The 22,867-nt window shown below is 28.0% G+C and overlaps 1 protein-coding gene across 1 annotated transcript in view; it reads left to right on the top strand.

Annotated features, from left to right (window-relative positions):
• The first annotated feature begins 3,172 nt into the window (after positions 1-3,172).
• LOC107449056 (immunomodulatory peroxidase) overlaps positions 3,173-22,867 on the top strand; it is a 57,431-nt gene continuing 37,736 nt past the window's right edge. The window contains exon 1 of the mRNA XM_016064464.4: positions 3,173-3,445. Coding sequence (XP_015919950.1) covers positions 3,423-3,445 — 23 coding nt within the window. The 5' untranslated portion in view covers positions 3,173-3,422. The remainder of the gene's footprint in view (positions 3,446-22,867) is intronic.

Here is a 22,867-nt window from a genome sequence, read left to right as displayed (position 1 = left end):
TTATTAACGCTTGATTGGTTACATATATTTTTTATTCCGAAATAAGTATAGGTATTTTACTTGTAAATAAATGAGATCCATAATACTTACAGTAAAGGAAAAAAGAATAAAAATAGTTAATTATAAAAATAAATAGTGTGAGACACAATCTATTATTTTAATGCTTCGTGAATAAAATGGGAGAATAAATGTAAAGGGAATAATTTTGAGTCTGGACCTCATGGGGATACTTATAGAATCTTTAGAGAATTTTATGGGAAATCCATGTTGACACACACGATTTACAAGTTTATGCCTATTTGGGAATAGGCTCGTGAATTCAACCCATACCTATCTACATCGCAAAGCATTGGCGATTCATGTAGGCAATTCATACAGGCCTTGAAAATGAGACAAATTCTTTTTAAAAAATCTGACATACCGCAATTATACAGTAATGAAATAAATATTACTGTAAAAATTATGGTTTAAAATTTTTCAATAAAAATAGATTTCACGAATGCTGTATTCAGGGTGCGATAACTTTATAACCAAATTTTTTCAGGAAATAATTACATTGTACAACACATTCAAAACAAAATTAATGTATAATAATCCCATAAAATAATATATTTATAAAAAAATGGAAATTAAATAGTTGCATTTAGAGAGCTTTGGAATGCGTACGATTAAAACTTAGACCTGTGAAACGTTGTATAAGAAATGAACTCGCTCATTTCTTCGTAAAATTTTTAAAAAAAAATAATAATATTTATAATAATAATAAAAAGTTCAAAAATTGTTTTTATGATTTCTTTTAAGTAATAAGGAAACATATACGTGAATATAAAAACGTGGCTGTTTTTATATTCACGTATTTGTTTCCGTGGATGTTTTTATATTCACGTATTTGTTTCCTGTTGGCACGTATTTGTTACCGTGGATGTTTTTATATTCACGTATTTTTTTCCTGTTGGCACGTATTTGTTTCCGTGGATGTTTTTAGATTCACGTATTCTGTGGAATGTGTACGATGAAATCTTAGACCTGTGAAACGTTGTATAAGAAATGAACTCGCTCATTTCTTCGTAAAATTTTAAAAAAAAATAATAAAAAATAATAATATTTATAAAAAAATGAAAATTAAATAGTTGCATTTAGAGAGCTTTGGAATGCGTACGATTAAAACTTAGACCTGTGAAACGTTGTATAAGAAATGAACTCGCTCATTTCTTCGCAAAATTTTTAAAAAAAATAATAATATTTATAATAATAATAAAAAGTTCAAAAATTATTTTTATGATTTCTTTTAAGTAATAAGGAAACAAATACGTGAATATAAAAACGTGGCGGCTTTTATATTCACGTATTTGTTTCCAGTTGGCACGTATTTGTTTCCGTGGAAGTTTTTATATTCACGTATTCTGAGGAATGTGTACGATGAAATCTTAGACCTGTGAAACGTTGTATAAGAAATGAACTCGCTCATTTCCTCGTAAAGTTTTAAAAAAAAAATAATAAAAAATAATGATAATTAGAATAATAATAAAATGTTCAAGAATTATTTTTATGATTTCTTTTAAGTAATAAGGAAACAAATAAGTGAATATAGAAACGTGGCTGCTTTTGTTCCAATGTATTTTGGTTCCTAAACTAATAACACGAAAAAAAGTACGCTAAGTGTAATACCTACATTGTAAAAATTTCCGGATCAAATCTTTTTGCCGAAATCTTTTTTCTGTAAAATAAGTTTTTTCGGAACATAGTAAAAAACAAAAAAATCAGACATACCGTAGTTTTTACAATAATAATTACAATAAAGTCACTGAATCACTCTAATTAAATAAATATTACTGTGAAACTTACAGTATAATATTTTTCGGCATAAATGGATTTAACGGTAAAATAGATTTTATAATGATGCATCCAAAGTGCAGGTACTTTATACCGTAATTTGATCCTGGATTTTTTAAAGAATATTGTTTAGTCTCCTAACATATAACAAGAGTGAAAGTTTTATGATACATAATATTCACAAGTGAGTATGTGTGACGATGTGCATAAATATTTTATCATATTTAAATCCCGCAACAATCTAAAGTGGGATATGTACAGTGTATAAAAAAACAGTCCTCCCTGAATAACTTTTGATCTAATGATCGGATTTTCACGTTTCAAGACTCAATCTTAATGGTTCGAGGGGGGGAGGGACCTCAAAGGTACTAATTAAGTGCAGACGATAATTAACTTACAAAATTTGAAACAAAAGCGCAATTTCTCTGAATAAATATAACTTTTTTTCGACGAACTCAGTTTTCTAACGCCCGAAATATAAGAGGAAGCTACAATCTGGCAAATATAGTCCCAATAATTTGGCTATTAGAGCACTCCAAAGTTTGGATGTCTTACTGCTAATTTTACCTTTTGCGTATTTCGCTATATCTTGAGAATTTTTTAAACGAGCACACAATTATTTTTATTATTTGCACACAATTATAAAATTCGTTTATCCAACGATAACTTCATGCAAAAAATAACATTTAGTGAATATTTATTTTAATTTTATTTAATAATGATCGAAAAAATTTTGAATTGTAAGGTATACAATTTCTTTTTCGAATTTTTTTCCTGCGAATTTGAATTTCAAAAAAATTACATTTAAAATTCGATTTCTCAAAAACTATTCGACCGATATTGCTCAAATTTTGTATTCTGGCATGTACAAATATTTTCTCTTAAACAAGGGAAAATATTATAACTTATGATTCAACATATTTTTTCGACCATTATTAAGTAAAATAATAAATAATAATAATAAATAATAATAAATATTTACTAAAAATTATTTTTCTAATAGGAACAGTCTTAATTTAGGAACAGTCTTTGGATAGACGAATTTTATAATTAATTGCATTTTCTTTTAATTATTAATATTACATAATAAAATAAAGTTTAAAAATTAATGTTTTTTCTCAAAGTTTCTTTGTATTCTGAAGTACTAAAAAAAAACTTAAACTAATTTGACAAATTTTTACTAAAAGATAGCTGAAATAAATTAAAAATATTCCGCTTTAGAAATATTCACTAAATTTAATTAAAAAAAACTGTAAAGAATAAGAAAGATGAAAGTGAAAGCAAAACTTTCTTTTGTTTACATTCAATCAATCTTTTGTTAGAGGAGAAAACGAACAGAGTTATTGAAAGGTGATGAAAATAGGTAAAGTCGTGGTGCATGACGGTGACGAACTAGTTTCGGAATAAAATGGCTATACTTTCTCCCCAACTCTCTCAAAAACTTTTTTGACACCCGAGTGAGAAGACTTCAATAATTTGTGTGCCAATGTCTTGATAATAACTAGGATACGTGAACTTGTCATATTTGTGTTATTTTACTGTGTGTGTTTGTTTTATTGCCAATTTCAAGGACTATTTTAAAATAAACAATGAATGAATATTTAAGAAAAAAGTAAGTGATATTTTATTTTAATTTTTAAAACATTTATTTTCGCGTATAATTTGACTTTGAACTGAATTTTATGTGTACTCCTCGAATGTAATTTGAAAAAAAAAATTATAAACTAAAATTTAGCTTTTCTGCAAACAATTGTGTAAAAGATACATTTTAAAAATAAATTAATGTAATTATTTGTAATTGAATCATTTTAAAATTTATTCACATTTTAATTTTGATTAAACACTAACTGAGCATTATAAATTTTGTGGATGATATGTATGCTTAACCTTTGTATTAATGTTAAGATTTTAACACAACATGTCATAGTCTTTAAGCGTCTGCATGTTCATTTCATAAATGTCATGAAATGTTCTACAAAATAATTTGCAAACTGTGGAATAGATAAGCATAATCCTCTAAAATATTTTATATTATTGAGTTAAAAATATCATGCATGACATTGGAAATTAATTTTTTTATCTAGTTCTTTATAGAAACTATTATTCGTTTTTCTTAATTTAAAAAATGTTATCATCGTTCATCTTTATATCAAGTTTTTCAAAAAAAATTTATTATAAAAAATGCGCGTATTATAAGAAAAATGCATCGAAACATGGATAAAAAATTCTAGTAAAATTACCATTTCGTAAGGTAATTACATTTCTGGTAAAAAAAATTCATGATTCTGGTGTTAAAAACCTTAATATGCGGTATTTAAATGATTAATTTGGTAATTTTTCCGTTGATATGGTAACGGTTTACCGGAAGAAATTTTGGTTTTCAAATTTATAGTTCCTATTGCCACACATCTAACAAAAAATACAAAACTGAAATATAAATTGAACCAAATAAATAGTTTTTATTGTTATACCGAGCTCTGAAAAATTGCCAAATTTTATCATCTCTACAAATTTTATCACACATTATACAACCATGTTTTATTGTAAATTTTACCAAAATCATTGCCTAAGAGAATCGGTAAAAACTACCAAGATTTTGGTTGTACCTATAGAACTAAAAACACAAAACATTTTACCATATTCTGGAAATTTTTCTTTTTTTTCCTCAGTTCAGCTACAACATAAAAAATATAATCTTTCCTTACAAATGTATTGAAAGTATTGCAAATTTTATACTTATTACGTTTTTGGAAATCATTTCATTTGCAATAGTTTCCCATTACTTTAGATCTTCTTGAAAAAGCACATTTTGTCATCTGACATCTAAAACAGAAATTTGATGTAATGTTATAAAATTTCATTTTTGAAGCTTGATTTGCTTAAACTTTAATCGTTAAATTATTGTTCTCAAAAACATATAATATATTAAGATTTTGAAAAATTCAAATTGACACATTGCTGTAAATATTAATTTTTAAAATTTGTCATTCACTTCATTTAGAATTTGATATTGAAATACATTAAACATGTGAAGTCACCAAAATAAATGATCCCAATTATGTATTATACATAAAATTCATATTATAGCATTTGCATTAATCCATTTCTTAATATATTTCCTTAAGTTTTCTGTCATCCATTTTCTTAAATTCATATTTAATTGAGAGCATATTTTTTTATCAAAAGAGGGATTAAGTTAGAAAAAGGCAGATAAAATAAATAAGTAAGAAAAATTCTTAATTTTAAGTAATGCTTTGAAGAAAAATTCTTTAGGATAAGAGCATGTAATTATAATTAATAATGCATACTTATAATGATTAAATGCATGCAAAAAATAAAATATATTTTAATTAACTTCTTGTTAAAAAATAAATGAAAAAATGCAAACCAGGAGCATTATGTTTGGAGGATTTTACAGAAAAAAAACTAATGAAACAGCATCATATTTGTATCAAAGTTCGATTTACTTAAATTTTGTACCAATAAGTTCTCTAAAACTAAAGGTTAAACTTATTTAGGGCAAAAATACTTGATGTAAAAGCAAAATAAAAAAAGGTTATTTTTTTTGTTCTCTTGAATAAAAAACGTGTGAAAGATTTAGTTATTGAAAATTTTAACATAACATGCAAAAATAATTTTAAGGTGTTAAAATTAAAAAAAAAGACCAAAACAAAATTAAAATGACAACAAACATAAAATAGAAACTTTTCATCTCATGACATGCCTTTTTTATATTCATCACCAGATTAAAGGAGGCATTTAACAAAAGTTCTAGAATTCACAAATTTTGAGTCGGAACAACACTATAAAAATTTTTTTTTCCCTTTCTAACCTTTTCAAACACTCTAAAGTGTGCCGATTTGAGAAAACACACATGGAGAAATGAAATCTGGAATAATTACCGTACTGTTCGGTAATGACATTTCTGTCAAAAAAAAAAAAACATAATTCTGGTTAGCAAGACTAAAATATACGGTATTTAAACCATTCATTCACAAAAAATTCGAAAAAAATACAAACCAGAAAAATAAATTTAACCAAAGAATGTGTTTTGAATCCATGCTCTAAGATATCATGATTAAGTTACAAAATTTTACCACATGCAGCAAATTTTATCGCATATTATAAGACCTTATCGTATTATTAATTTTATCATAATCATTACCAAAGCTTTTCGGTAAAAATTACCAAGCTTTTTGGCGCTTCCATGGAGACAGAAACACGGTCAATTGTATGATATTGTGATAGTTTTCCCCACACTTTTTCCCCAGTTTAAAAAATTTTGACAATAATCAACGTTCATCAACTTTCAATCAACTTTCTTCAACGCTTTATCAAAACACTCTCTTTATACTCAGAGTTGTTAAAAAAGTTTTCTCCATTTTCTACCATTTCTTCGCTTAAAACCCAATGCCCAACATATTGGACAACATTAGGTACAATTTTTCCACTGATAAAATTTTTTTTTTTTGCTTGTATGTTATGCGTTTGACTACATAAAAATATAACTGTATTTACCCTCGCTTTTTGGAATTTTTAATCTTAGCAAAAAATTATAAGAATCTTAAGAAATTTGATCCAAGTAACATTTCGGACAGTTTTGTGGCACATAAATATCTAATTATTTGAGTTTGACGGATTTCGTTTCATGATTCAAATGTGAAGAAAAGTATTATAAAAAAAACCCACAATCTTTTAAAAATGATACAACTTATTTTCCGTGAAAAAATTAAAAATGTTTAAAAAAAATTAACTAAGCTAAATTAATTAAATTTTTTAAATAAAATATTTTATCGCATTTATGAGTTTTCCTTCTTTTTAGCTACATTTTTCTGTGTAAAAATCGTTTTTTCTGCCATTATTTAAAGCCATTATTTCAGGTGGTTTTACACATAAAATGCTTGATTAAGATTTTCTTTTTCAAATATGGCTGAAATACTTGTAAAGAATGTTATAAATATTTTTGACAGTGCTTTTGAATTGCTTCGTAATTTATAAGCATAATTTTCAACGATGCAACGATGCATCGTAATAAACTTTAAATAAAGCTATTTTGAAGAGTAAAAAAAAACAATTTGTCTAATTTCAAATAGCCGTAAAATCCATAAAAATTCATACAAATTGCTCTAAACTATTTAGTTTGAAATATTTAGTTTTCAAATTGAGATATAAATATTTCTATATGCAATGAACAAAAATGACGAAAAAGCAAAACCTAAATAACTTTCATTAGCATGAATGAATTTCTTGATACTAAATTGTTGGAAACTAAAATGCAAGGTGTTCTGTAATGCGTGCTCTCAATGTTTATTATAATTTTTGTCAAAATTGAAATAAATAAAGTGCACATTGAAGTTAGCAAATTGATAATTTTGAGAGACATAAGAAACTGCCTAATACCTAAGACATGCTATTGTGAATGACGGGACAGAAGCATCAAATTCATGTGTTAAAATCATCTGTCTAATTGTATGGAAAAACTTCGAGGAGTTTTAAAAAAAACTTTTTTAAATTTTCTCGTTTTCTGGCAATAAAACTGGTTTTGGTGTATTCAGTCCCTTGTTTCTTCACTTAAATATCAATAACGACACCTAATGTGTCTACTTTTTATTACATTTTTAATAAAAACTAACAAAAATTTATAATGGCTGAAACTAGGGAGCACATTTTACCAATAAAGAATGTTTGTGAACTGATAAAAAAAAGCATGGTCAAAACTGTTAGAATATGATAAAATTTACCACATTTTTGGCTCCATGTGTACACCAAAAAATTCAGTATTTTTCAGCGAATCGCTTTGGTAATGGTTTTGGTAAAATTAACAATAAAATATGGTTTTACAATCTGTGATAAAATTTGGTAATTTTATCATGAAACCATGATATCAAGAACATGACATAAAAACCATTTAGTTGGTTAAATTTACTTTTTAATTTTGCATTTTTTACTAAAAGTTGGGTTATAAGAACTTAATATTGAAAACAAGAATTTACGAATTAACTGTTACCATATAAGCAGAAAAGTTACCAAGTGAATGGTATAAACGTATATTTTTCTATCATAAAACCAGAATTGTGTTGTTTTTTTTATCAGAAATGTCTTTACCAAACAATACGGTAATTTTACCAGAAATTTTTTTCTTAATGCAGGAATATAAGGATATAAGTTTTCTTTCTGTTCTTTAATGCTTTTGTTTAAATCTCGATAACATATTGTTAGTTAATTATTATTAAATTCAATCAAATTCTAAATTAAAAAGAAGTATTAAATTTTCTCACTTGGTTTATGCTTGAAGTTTAATGACGAAATTGTTATAATGATGTACAATTTTATGAACGTGCTATTGCTTTTTACACCTGGTAAAATATAACACGAGAAAGTGTGAGACCTACTTACACTCATAAATTCACCTCACGTAAAAGGTTCGTCTCAAATCAACCAATAAAAAACTATACATGACACTTTTACGGAACTCTTACACAAAACTTATAATTTGAAAAATGCATTAAAATTACAGAACTTTTGTAATATTCACAATTCACAAAAAATTTTCAATATCTAGAAGAAGTTTTTTGTATTATGAGAAAATGTATGTATTAGACGACATAGCTTAAAAGCAATGTATCGTCAGCCCTCATTTAACAAATTATGATTTTTAAAACCTGCAATTATACTTATTTACCGTAAAAAGTTCATCATTTCTTTAATATTTTTGTTATGTTTATGAAGTAATTTGTGTATAAAATGTTAGGGAAGATTATGCTAAGAAAAAAAGCTATAAAAAAATTAATGAAAAGGAGATGCAATTATAAATAACAAATATCACTAGCCTTTCTGGTCGAACTTTTAATATTCTAAATTATTAAAAGCTAAATTCAGGAGCTGAAATGTATATTTGTCTGAAAACTATTCTCAACTTTAGAAGCTCTTTTTCGTTTTCATTTCTACATAATCCATAATTCAGTTTATATCATTCGTTTTTAGAACGAAGAAAAAAAGTGGTAAAATTACCATTCTGTATGGTAATGAAATTTCTGGTAAATAGTAATAATTGTGGTATTAAAAACCAAAATAAAAGATATTTAAGTCATTCATTTAGTAATTTTTTAGTACATAAGGTAACGGTCTACTGGAAATTCTGGCGTTTAAAATTATATTTCTTATTACCACACATTCAATAAAAAGTACAAAACTTAAAAATAAATTTAACTGCATAATTGGTTTTCATACCATACTTTATGATATCATGATAAAATTACCAAATTTTACCACATTCACCAAATTTTATCTCGGGTTATAAAACTGCATTCTATTGTTAATTTTACCAAAATCACAAAAGTGCTTCTTTAAAAATTATCGAGCATTTTGACGTTCCCCCAAAACGGTAAATTTTACCATACTCAGGCAGTTTTAACCATATTTTTTTCTCAGTGAGTTTATGCATATGTTGCCCACAAAGTTTGAATTCCCGCATTATATAGAATGTCTAAGCATTATATAGAATGCCTGAAACTTGTCAGCAATGTATGAATTGATTCTTGCTTCACACATTTCCAAGCTTTCTATAAAATGTCAAATGAGAAAACGGTAATGTATTAAATATGTCTCCGAATCATTTCGAATGTAAAGAAATGTAATTCAAAATGTCATTCAAGCCTATCACGTTGCAACAAATAGGTTGTTTTTAATTTCTTGATTTTTATATGAAAATTTTGTTTTCCTTAATAAGAAAGCAAAATTTTTACGTTTGTTTGTCATTAATTTTTTCAATGACACATTCATTTTTTCAGAATAACATTTGCATTTTTGAAGAATGCACGTCATTCTGTAATAATCTTTTCTTATACTTTGCCTAAATAGCATTTGTCATTCTATAGAACGCCTAGGCATTATGTGCAATGCCTACAGAAAGTAAGTAATAATTTTCATCTTTCATACTTTATCTGAAAACGTCCGGCCTTCTATAGAATAGCGGCTTTTCTTACTTCGCCTGTAACACATGCACCAAAAACCTAATTTTAAACCTAATTAAAACCTGGCTTAAAACCTAATTTTGAGAGTAACTTTGAAAAAGTAATAAAAAGATTTTGATTCCTAAAAGATGGTCTTTATTTGGTTAATGTGCTGACAATTATTAATGAACTTGATTTAAAGTTGGGGTTACGTCAAATGGAGATCAATCATTTTGGTTCCCCAGCCGAAGAAAATGGTAACTGCTGATCTTGAATGTTATTCGCTTATAATTAGCAGTAAAAGTTAAATTTAATAGTGGAGACTGCATTTTACAGTAATACTTTCAGAAAACGGGTGAGGGAAAGTAGTTGTAAAACAACATTAACTCCCAGAATGCTCAGAGATGACACACGAGTGAAAAGATTGCTTCATCAAATATTTGAGAGTTTGCGTTTCATCAAAACTCGCGTCAATTCAATACGAAATGATTGTCAGTAGTAAAAAAATGCGTCTCAATAACTAATGACTCTTTAAAAGTGAGAGTTTTATTTCTAACTGGCTGAATACCGTAGAATACTAATTGAAAACTCCTCCCTACGGAGTAAAAAGAATTTAAATTATCAATAAATCAGTACTAAACAACACTATGAAATCAAGCACAAAGCTGAAAAACATATGCCAGCACAGTTGAAAAAGTTAAAACAATTCCAATTTTTTACCTTTTAAAGGTTACTATCTTTACGTTTTAAAAGCATAATTATGTAAAAAAAGATGAACACGTGTTTTCATATTACTTAAGGAATACTAGTTTAGTGACGTAGTCTGCTTATGCTACCTTGCTCACATTGATCGTTGAATTTATCAAACATAGCAAATAAAAAGTAATTAAATATCTAAGAACGTGCAACGCTTTTGATTAATGAGAGCTATAAACACGAAGCACCATTGTCGCTACCTTTAAAATTATTTACAGTTTCATTTATATCAATGGCGCTAGATCTAACCAATGAAAAAGCTGCATTTTTTAAAATTTTCTCTCCTGAAGGATTTAATTGACGATTTTAGGGTTTAGGATTTTTAGCATCTCTTGGGATTGGAGGGTTCTGGGCGGTTCACAATCGTTCTGGAGTCATAAGAGGGACATGCGCTAGAACTCTTTATTTTATTATAGATATTACAAAAATTCAACAAAACATTATTTTCATTTTATCGACCATTCAAAGAATATTATCCTCTTTCAGAAGAGTAAATCAGCTAATAAAAAATTTACAGACAGGTTTTTTCGCTTCAAATTTATCAAGATTTTTTTTTACGTTTGAGCAGAAAAATATAAGCCTAATTATTCTAACGTACAACATCACTCAAAAAAATGTAATTTTAAAAACTATTAGCAACTTTAAAACTAAACAATTGCAGCAGTAACCCAAATACAAAGAGCATTCACCACCAGTCTATTACGCTTTATTGAGAAGTTTTTTCCATTATTACTTTAGTATCTGAAATATGCAATCATTAGATAAAATGTTGCGTATCAACAATTCAATCTAATGATTTCATTTGAATAATAAACTTAAATGGTATTCAGACTTGTTAGTTCCTACAGTGATATACTCAACCAAGAAGCAGTACCCTTGAGGCATTAATTTACGATTGATTCGGTTCAGTACGATCATTTTTGTTTGATAGAAAGAATTGCAATTATTTTATAATTTGATTGTATTGTTCATAAATGTTTTGAAATTGAGTTAAACGAATGCGTCAAACATTTAGTGCAATTTTTTTGTCATCACTTATTTGAATATAAGTAAAACAATAAGTAATTGTCTGTTATTTTTCGCATGATATAGTTTTTGAGTAATGAATACACTAAGAAAATTTTCAACTAATGAAATATTCGTGATTGATTTCGATATTAAAGCTTTGCTATCTAGAGCTAGGAATCTAATTATCAAATAAATGGTTCAAATACCGTATATTTCGATTTCAGTAACAAAAAATACGTCTTTTTTTAAAACTAGAAACGTCAATGCGGCAATTTAACGAGAATTCATTTCTCCGTCCAAATACGCATAAATTTTTATGGTAATTTGAATTCCACTTATCTGGACTTTTGAAACCATTAAGGAAATGTTAAATTCGATGACTTATTAGGTATTTTATTAGTGTCTTTCATTATTCGATTTTCTGCGTTCTGATAAAAAAAAGTATGAACAAAATTAGCAAAATATGGTAAAATTTACTGTGTTTCTGGCTTTATGAGAATATCAAAAAGCTCGGTTATTTTTACTGATGTGCTTTGATAGTGATTTTGGTAAAAATATCAACAAAATACAATTTCATAACGTGCGATAAGATTTGACAAATGCAGTAAAATTTGCTAATTGTATCATGATACAATAAAGCATGGCATAAAAACCTTTTATTTGATTAAATTTACTTTTCAGTTTTGTATTTTTTACTAAATGTGTGGTAATAAGAAGTATAATTCTGAAAAACTAGAATTTCTGGTATAGTTACTGTGTAAACAGAAAAATTCCCAAATGACAAATTTAAATACCACATATTTTTATTTTATTAAATTCAATTTAAAAGTAATTAACATACGGTATGGTAATTTTGCAAGAATTTCCTTTCACCGTTCTTAATTAAATTAAAACCTCAATCAATTCCTTTCAAACAAAATGTCAATTTGTTATGATTGACCTAATTTTATTCGATCAAATATTATAGATTTGAGTAAATATTTATTTTCCATAAAAGCTTTTCTCAAATATATAATTAAATCATTCTAGTTATAGATCTAAGCAATATCATAATTATAATTTGTGGAAAAATATAAAAGCTTGATACACAAACGTCACTCTCTTATCAAGCAAGTGTCAAAATCAAGGTTATTTCCGATCGCAAGCAGTATGACATGTTTGTAGACAGTTCGGTTTCAAAGTTTCCGGGAATAATTAAGTACCTTTCACTAAGTTGCACTAATTCTTGCTTCCTAGAATCATTAGTGATATACTGGGCGTAAAGCCGGTTAGTTTAAACTGTACTTCCCCAACTTTCATGTGATATATTTAAAAAGACCTTGAATAGTCCTTGTTAAAATCATTAAAATGTGTTTTGAATAATTATTCTCACGATTGTCGCGACGGTACTAAAATAATGTGTTTATTTTCTTGCTTAAATGACTTTGAAACTGGGCTAGCATTTTAATAAATTAAATTTGTTTTCAGAAAGTAAATTTTGCATTATAAACTATTCGAAATATATAAATGCATATTAATTTTGAACTGAATAGTGAATAAATATTATTTTTGCACAAGCAAAATTAATAAATCGAAATTTTGATCTTTATAAATCAATCTTTATTTTGTAATAAATAAACAACCAAAGAAATCTTTGGAACAAAAATTAAGTTTTGAAAATAATTCAATTCTTGAGGAAAAATTTTTTAAATTAAATATATTTCTGAGAAAGGATTAACAGTAAAAAATAGTTCAATTCTTGAAAACATTTTTTAAATAATTCTATTTCTGAAGAAAGAATTAAATATAAGAAATTATTGAATTCACGAGGAAAGTAAAATTTTGATGATAATTTAATTTTTGATTTAAGCTTAGAAAATAGCATAAAATCTCAACAAAAAAAATTTCAATTTCGTCAAAAAAAACTAGTTTGTTTTTTAATTTAAATTTTATTAGAACTAAAAAAATTGATATAAAATTAAATAAAGTTTAAGAAAAATTAAAAATAAGTTTCTCATAAACAATGCGTTTGGGAAAAAAACAGATAGTTTTTAATAAAAATGCAGAAAATTTTAATGGAATCGCTTCAAAACTGTATTTTTAATTTAAATCTATCCTAAAAAGTCAAATTAAGAGCTATCTGTTTTTTTAATAAATAAATTTCATAAATTTGTACCCTAATATTTTACTTAAGTTCAGGAACAAAGAAATCATAAAAATAATTATTATGTGGTTAATCTACGTAACTAAAAATATCTTTTAAAAATAATTTTAAGAACTCAATAATTCGTACTATTGTATAAATATGTTCGTCATTTTGAAATGTTCGTAAAATCATATTTGTAAGAATACAAATCCTTTTGAAAATTTAAAAATTTATGTATAAGTATACTTTATTAATAATTACAATTTATAGATTAAAATTGAAAAAAATCTGCTGGCTCAAAATTATGAATTCTGACGATAAATGATATTAAAATTGCGAGAGTAATGATTTCAGGAAATGTAATTATCCACAACTAAATCTAAGTAATCAATCACTAGAAAACCTTCAATCTGAGAATTATTATTGATGACAAACTAAAGTTTTTCAAAAGAAAGGATTAGTAAAAATAAAAGTGTTTAACGTGGAAAAAAGCTGCATTTGATTTCCATGTTGAAATTAATAAGTATAAAAAATAATCGCAAAAATTATTAGAATAATTAATGAACCGAAAATAAAATTAAGCCGAACTGAAAGCAGGATAAACTTTTGGCTACAATCTTTCAACAGAAAAATAAAAATTAATTTTTGAACGAAAATTTAATGAAAGTAGTTTTAAAATAAAATTAAAACGAAAGCAAATGAATTGAGCAGATCTAATTTAATGTTGAATAATATGTCAATAACTGAATAAAGAATGAAATTTCAAATAAGTCATAATTCAACATTAGTTAAATAAATTTACTTTCTTGATTAAGTAAGGAATAAAGCTAATTTAATTTTAAATGAATTCGAAAACCCCAAAAACTTAAAGGGTATAATTTCTTATTTCAAGCCCTAAATAACAATTTTAAAAATTAATTAAGTATACAAAAAAAGATTTTTTTATTAACTAAACATAATATGTTTTGGAGCATATTAATAATATCGCATCAGAAAGAACTTCAAATATTTAAAAAAAACTACATTTTTCAATAAAAATAATAGTTTTTTTTCTCTAAGTAAACAAAAATAATTTAATTTTGAACAAAATACACAATATCATAATTAGTGTCGAGCTTTATTTTAAACCGCAAATCACAATATAAAAAAAAACTAATTAATTTAAGTAAATAAGCAATTATTAATTAATTGACGAAATACCAATGTCTTAATCGGGGATAAACCTTATCTCAAACCATAAACCACAATTTATAACACTGATAAAATTCTGATAGACATTGATAAGAAAATCAGCTTATCTACTTATTTGTAAAAGTGACGAATTTGCTAAGGTATGCAAGTGCCTTAAAGCAACATTTACAATATGCTATGAACAGGGTGAAGTTTTTAGTACCACTGTGTGAACAGGAAGGATAAGAAAAAAGAGTTTTGTCTTTTATAATCCCTTCTAGTCTTCCGTCTTTGAATAATTTGCAAGTGCTTCCCTCTAAATGTTATTTTGATCAAGGAAAACATTCGGCTTTACATTAAATTAAATATCGATTTTCAGCTTTAGTTCCCACTGGATTAGAGTTAAATCTTTTTTTTTTCATTCTGTAAGACAGTTACTTACGTGTTTTATTTCAATTGTCATCCCATTCCACAAAAATACAATATTTTAAAATCGTTTTTGACCTGTTTTGTTCAACTCATCATTATCCAGGGTCTTCTAGCATAATGATGAATCAATATCTAAACGTGTGTTCTTATCAAACTGTTTAAATTGCTATGAATGAATTGTTTCAGGGCTAACCAATTAATTTTAATTACAATGGATCCTTAACAACTTTTTATGTAATAATCATTTTATCAGCTATTATTGCGCTGGGCCCATGTCCGAGAATTCGTGGATTCGAACCCAGCCGGCCGAAAACTCCCCGTGCAGTAACGTGACTAATGCACGTTAAATCTGCCGAGTCGCAAAAGTCCTCCATGTTCCCATAACAAATCAATACGGGTACTGGATTGGAGATCGATCGTTCTCTGATTCAGGTCAAAATTACGATCTGTGGATGAATGAATGGGTCCACCCTATAAACGGGTGTGATGTATGGTGTGACAGAAGTCGAATTCTTGTCCATAGATGGCGTCACTGGAAAACAAGAACAATCGCACCCCCTCTGCCTAAACACGCATACGTCAACATCAGCTATTATTTGAAGGCCGTATTTACTTTAGTTAGTTAACTTTAACATAAAAGTAACACACTGTTCATAAGTTAAAATTCAATCAGAAGTTAAGGGACCAGAAATGTTGAGTAAATCAGAGGCAGCAATTTTGATATCTACAAATCAAATATATAGATTAATAAATGGACTGATATTTCCGACCAAATTAGAGTATAACTTGCAAAAACTTGCAAATTGTCCTCCAATATGTTAACTATAAATATGATCTTAACATAGTATTGCTTAGAGCAAATAGATCCTTGATTAAAAATTTTAGTACTTATTTTTTGACACATTTCTTTTTTCAGATTAAAAAGTGAACGTCAACTTTTTCAAAAATACCCATTGATGTGAAGAAATATGTACCCAAGATTTTTAAGAGGCAATTTTCAATTCAAACAATGCCACGTTAACAGCATGTACAATTAACATATAGAGTATATTTTGTGAATTTTTTGTAACTTCTTCCAATGAGTAATTCATTTGAAACTTGTTTCATAGTACAAAGAAAGCGCCAAATTTTTTAAAAATACCCATATATGTGAAGAAATAAATACTAAAATTTTTTAAGAAGTTTAGTTTAAACCATACCACATTAAGAGCATATAAATGGTTAACGTAATGGAGGATTGGCTAATTTTTTGGATGGTTAAATTTTTTTTAAAATTTTTTGCGTCGAATAATTCATTTGAAACTTGCTTCAGATTTCAAAGTAGATTCTCAAAGTCGATTCAGATTTTTTTTAAAAATACCAACATGTTTCAAGAAATAAGTACTCAAAATTTTTATGAAGAAATTTTTATTTATTATTATTTATGAAATTTTTATGATTTTTTTACTAGCAATATGAGCATATTTATCGATAACAAAATAGAGGACACTTTGCGACTGTTTCATAATTTTTTTTAATGAGAAATTCATTTCAAACTAATTTCAGATAGAAAGCAATTTTCAAATTTTTCAAAAACACTCATAGTTGTGAAGAAGTAAACACTGAAAATTTTTTAGTCACATAGTTTTTTAGTTCAAACTATGCTATGGATTTTATTTTGAGTATTTTTTAAATTTTTTTTCGATGAGAAAATCATTTTAAACTATTTTCAGATTACAAAGTGAGCGTGAGATCTTTCAAAAATTCCTATACGTCTCAAAAAATAAGTACTTGAAATTAAGAAGCATTTATCTACTCCAATTAATGCAACGTTAAGAGCACATTTATAGTTAACATTATAAAGGATAAATTCATAATTTTTTTATAATTTTTGAAAGGAGAAATTCATTTCAGACTTATATCAGATTACAAGGTGAGCGTCAAATATTTCCAAAATCCTCATATATTACAAAAAATAAGTACTAAAGCATTTGTTTAGTTCAAACCATGCAACGTTTATAGCATATCGATGATTACCTTGCACTACATGCAAATGTATTTCAGTATTTTTCAATTAAAAGCTGAATTTTACTAATGAATACTTAATTTAAAATGTCTCAATGTAGTATTTTTCTGATAACTTTCAATTTCAAAACACTCTCTCATCAATAATTTTTCAATTGATATTGATATAATTAACAGCATTGGAGAAGCGTAATATAAAAACCAATTGATTATTTCTTAATTTATAGATTTTATATTATACTGATGAAAAAATAGAGTGAAAACTGAAAGAATATGGTAAAATTTACCATATTTCAGGCTGTTTAATAACACCTAAAAGCTCGGTAATTTTTACCGTAGCACTTTGTCTGTGATTTTAATAAAATTAACAACAAAATACGATTTTATAATAAAGGATAAAATTTTGGAAATGTTTCATAATTTAGTTAATTTCATTATGATACCTTAAAGTATGGCATAAAAACAATTTATTTGATTAAATTTAAATTTCAGTCTTTTTTTTTCATTTTTTACTAGATGTGTGATAATAAGAACTATAATTTTGAAAACCAGAATTTTCGGTAAGCCGTTACCATATGAACGGAAAAATTACGAAATGAACGGTTATCGTAAAATTTGAACTACTGTAAAATTTGGTTTTCATTACCTGAATTATGGCTTTTTTTTTTACCAGACATGTCATTACCATACAGTACTATAATTTCATCAGATTTTTTTTTTTTTGCATGGCATTATATTACACCGTTTAAAAAAGTAGGCGCAAAAAAGTATTATGCAGTGAAACCTGCCAAGCTGACCATCCTTGTAACAAAGAATATGCATAGTGGAAGAAGTCTAGCTTTCATTGACATAATGCAAACCAGTCCCCCAATATTAGGTGCTGTCCTTGTGCCTGAAGAAAAAACCAACATTTAGGGGCATAACCAGAGGTTATTTAAAAGGGTTCGCACCCTCTTTTCCTCCTAATACTGGGATAGGGAAAGCGTTGGGGTGAAGAAGGTTTTTTAACCTTGGTTTGTTCGGCATTTTTACAATATTGATGAACAGTACTGTACTATTAATTAAGATATTTCTTTGACAATACATTTATATCATCTATGGTAATTAAATCTGCTAATAATTTTTTACATAGAAAGAAATAATAAAATGGCTGTTAGAGAGAAGCAGCTTACCCACAACCATGCATGTAAAGTTGTGACGTACATGAGACAGGTGACGTAATTCCTGTATGTCACTTTTCTTCTTATGCGCCTGCGTTGGATCTTAGTTCAAATGACGCTCTGCTAAATCTGTGCATGTTGCACACCCTATAAGTTGTTTTTATGCTACAGTGTACCACACAGAACAGTTCTTGCGTTAATTACGTATTCGAAGAGCTGGACTTCTCCTTTATAATCTTTTCTTGTAAGTTGACCAACTGTTTAAATTTATCACTATTATCAAGATAATAAAAAGAAATAAAGCTAAAAATGTTGGAAGATAGAAAAGAGCAGCTTTATTCTTTCAGCTAATGAAATCAAGTTACTAATTTTCATCAAGTTTCAAAATTATTAGCAAAGCTCAGTAGCAGATGGCACTGCTGAGTTATAAAACCTGAAAACGATGTTTTCTGCTGTATTTCAAGCCACTCTAGCTTAATGTAATGGATACCAAGTAAACTGTGAATGCTTCTCTTTCGTAATTATTGTCAAGAATCAAGGAATGTTCAGGTAGCTCTAAATTTTTAGGAATCAGACCTCCGTTCTTGCAAATATAGACTTCAAGCAGGAATAATTTATTCAGCAATTGAAGTACCTAGTAGTGATCAGTGATATAGTGGACAATAAATTTGCTTCAATTTGTGTTATACTAAAGATACTAACTTTTTATTACAAACGTGATTCTAAAAATTATTTTAATCGATATCAAAAACCTGTTAGTTGCTTGTAAGAGTGTTCCAAAAATTAATTAACCTCATGGAAGTGATTTAACTGAAATTCTTAGAACATGATATCTAGCTAAATTTCAAGTTAAACTTAAGATGGTTGACAGAATGTCTCACAATTTAATTAATACTTTTGAAAAACATTTATCTACAATCTACCACAAAAAACAACGTTGCAATTTAAACTTCATACCTAAAATCAAGCCTAAATAATCTTAGATATCATGTTCTAAGAATTGCATCTAAATCACTTCAATGAGGTTAATTAATTCCAAAAATTAATTAACCTCATAGAAGTGATTTAACTGCAATTCTTAGAGCATGATATATAAGTTTCAAGAAAAATTTCAATTTAAACTCAAGTTGGTTGACAGAATGTCTCACAATTTGATTAATATCATTAAAAAAATTTACTTTCAATCTACCACAAAGAAAAACGTTGCAATTTAAACTTCATCCCTAAAATCAAGCCTAAAAAATCTTAGATATCATGTTCTAAGAATTGCAGTTAAATCACTTCAATGAGGTTAATTAATTCCAAAAATTAATTAACCTCATTAAAGTGATTTAACTGCAATTCTTAGAGCATGATATCTAAGTTTCAAGCAAAATTTCAAGCTAAACTCAAGATGGTTGACAGAATGTCTCACAATTTGATTAATATCATTAAAAAAATTTATTTACAATCTACCACAAAAAACAACGTTGCAATTTAAACTTCATCCCTAAAATCAAGCCTAAATAATTTAGTGGACGTGCAGAGTAAATGGGTTTTAATCTAGGTCAGTAAACATGGGCGACGAATGCGAAGAAATTGATTCCTATTTCACACGCAAGCCTCTTTTAAGCAGATATCGATATCACAGTAAGGTGCTTAACGCATCATCGACTTCTTAATTTCGCCGATATATGTTATGTTTTCACTTTTCAATCAGTTCTATCTGGACTCGGTCCAATGAACTTCATCTGGAGAATTAGAAAATGAGTTGTTTACTGTAGCAATAAAATAATTTCACTAGCAGTTGGAGTATAAATCAAAATTTACGGAAAAGCCCCTATTATCCACGCAATTGGGTGGCTCGGACGCCACAGATAACAAAGATAGTGGATAATTCGAATGGTAAAAAGTAAGAAAAGTAAGGTGGGAGCTGGAAAATAATTTCAAAATGTGGATTTATGTATTTGTGTATAATTTACAACAGAAGTCTTTGTTCTAAGTCGAAATCACTAAAATAACGAATGGTAAAGAAAATAATTGGTAAACACATATTTCATAAACGTGTTTATGCATAAAATAATTTCTTCGAAAAAATCAATGATAAATCACGTGTAATATAATTTTTGAACCCAATGTAGATAAACCGCACGGCGGATGATCCACACACGTATAATCGGGGCTCTACTGAAATTTGAATAAAATTTTATTTCCCAAAATTTTTTTTCGATTTTTTGTGTTTGGATTCCTTTTTTCTTAATTTCCGCTGCGAGATAATTATTGTTCGAGCAAAAAAAAATTTATTTTTATAGCTGCTTACTTAAAATTGATTAACAAACACAGAGCTTGCTTTGCAGCTCAGAATAATCCACTTTCATCTTTCCAGATATTTTTTTCAAAAACAGTACCAAACATTTAACTTTTATTTTTTTCTTCCTTTTTCGGAAAGTGAAATTTATAATTATTTTACAATAATTGTTATTACATGAATCAGAAACTGTGCATTTTAGCAGAAATATTTTGCTAACAAGTTGAGCAGTTAAACTAGTTTTGCAATAATAATAATAATAATAAAGTCCCCCAGTGGACAGATCGTTAAGACACGGTTCCCAGCAGATCACCGAAGTCAAGCATCACTGACTACGGTCAGTGTGCGGGTGGATGACCACTTGGATCAGTCTGCGTAGGAGAGGGTGTGCGGTATTGGTCCTCGTTAAACTGTGCTACCGTAAAATGCTCGACTTCGCGCGCAGGTCATCGGGCTACCGAAGCGGGGGTGCCATCCCCTCCTCAGAGGATTAAAATTGTGATGGCATGTCTTCGGATCATCCTCCGGGATATTTCCCAGACCGTCGCCAATAGCCCATTGTGCAGCTCTAGTGTGACGTAAATTAGCAACAACAACAACAATAATAATAATAAATTAGTTTAAGAAACGTATTTTTGAAATATTTACAGGAAAAAAAATCAGAATTCCTAATTATGTATTTTTGAAAATGTATATAGAAATGCACAGAAGCTAAATTTGTTACAACGTTTAAAAAATCACAAATCTTAAAATAAATATTGAAAAAATGTTTATCTAATTGCGTGTATATATAAAAAAACATACATCTAATAATAATAAAATGGCCCATCTTGTTTGATTAGTAATACCCTCAGTTTAGCAGCAGAAATAAGTTATAGGTACACTAGTTAGAAATTTTGGAGTGTTTTAAACCATATATGTGATATAGATAAACGAATCTTATAATTGTTTGCAAAATTTTTCAATTTGCTCAAAAAGTTCTCGTGCTATAGCGAAAAGCCCAAAAATTAAATTAACATTAAGGGACCCAAACGATGGAGTGCTCTCCTGACCAAACTATTGGGGCCATATTTCCCAGATTGAGGATACCCCCTATATTTTGGGGTCAGAAATACGAATCTATTAAAAAAAGGGTATGTTTATTCAGTGAAAGGTATGTTTAAATATCGTCTGCGCTTATAATTCAGCATATTTGAGGTTATGCCCACAAGCTATCGAGTCCTAGAACATGAAAATCATTCATTCGATCAAAAGTTATTCAAAATAGTCCGTTTTCTTTTTGGAACACTGTACATATACACCGAAGAGCCATTAAATTATGACCACCCTCCATCTATAACAATTGGCTCGCCCAGGTTTTCATGGTTTCTCGCCCAGGAACAATGCTTTCATGAGGCACATTAGGACCCATAATTCTCATAGGACAATCCCTGACGTCTGTAAGCTACTTGAACATAGTTGCAGACCAGATTCACCCAATCATGGCAACAGTTTTTCCTGCGGGGGATGGTGCTTACCAACAGGATAATGTATCATGTCATAAGGGTCGAATCGTTATGGATTGGTTCAAGGAACATTCTAGTGACTTTCAAATCATGTCTTGGCCCCCAAATTGACTTTAATCCAATAGAACATTTGCGGTCCTACTTCGTGCAGCCACGCTACCCCCTCGCAATGTTAGGGAATTGCAGGACCAGTTGGTGAGCGCTTGGTACCAGATATCTCAGACTACCTATCAGCACCTTGAGGAATCAATGCCATGGCGGGTGCTAGCATGTTATTAGCAGGGTAGTCATAATGTAATGTTGGCTCTTCGGTGTATAACGTTTCAACGTTTCAATGATTTTTCTAGGAATGTAAAGAAGAGGAAAAAAGCTGGAAATATTGTATTGACATGAAAGTGACAGAAGGCAAATTTTATTTTGTGAAGAAGAGGAGTTTCCGTCTATTCATATAAATCTCGATATTAAAATTACTTCTCATCAAGAAAATCTTCATGAACTTAATCTAAGTGCAATGAAATGTTTCAATTGTAGTAGCAGAGAATCATCTGCAATCAATTAACGGAAGCATAGAACGATGTAAACTATTGCAGATATTTAACTGTGATATCACGGGATTAAGTAGGATTAGACATGAATGA

Source organism: Parasteatoda tepidariorum, chromosome 10, assembly GCF_982258835.1.
Source record: "Parasteatoda tepidariorum strain Cologne lab strain chromosome 10, Ptep-v5.0, whole genome shotgun sequence".
NCBI lineage: Eukaryota > Metazoa > Arthropoda > Arachnida > Araneae > Theridiidae > Parasteatoda > Parasteatoda tepidariorum.
Note: the sequence above shows the minus strand (reverse complement) of the source record. Positions and strands in the feature narration are given on the sequence as shown.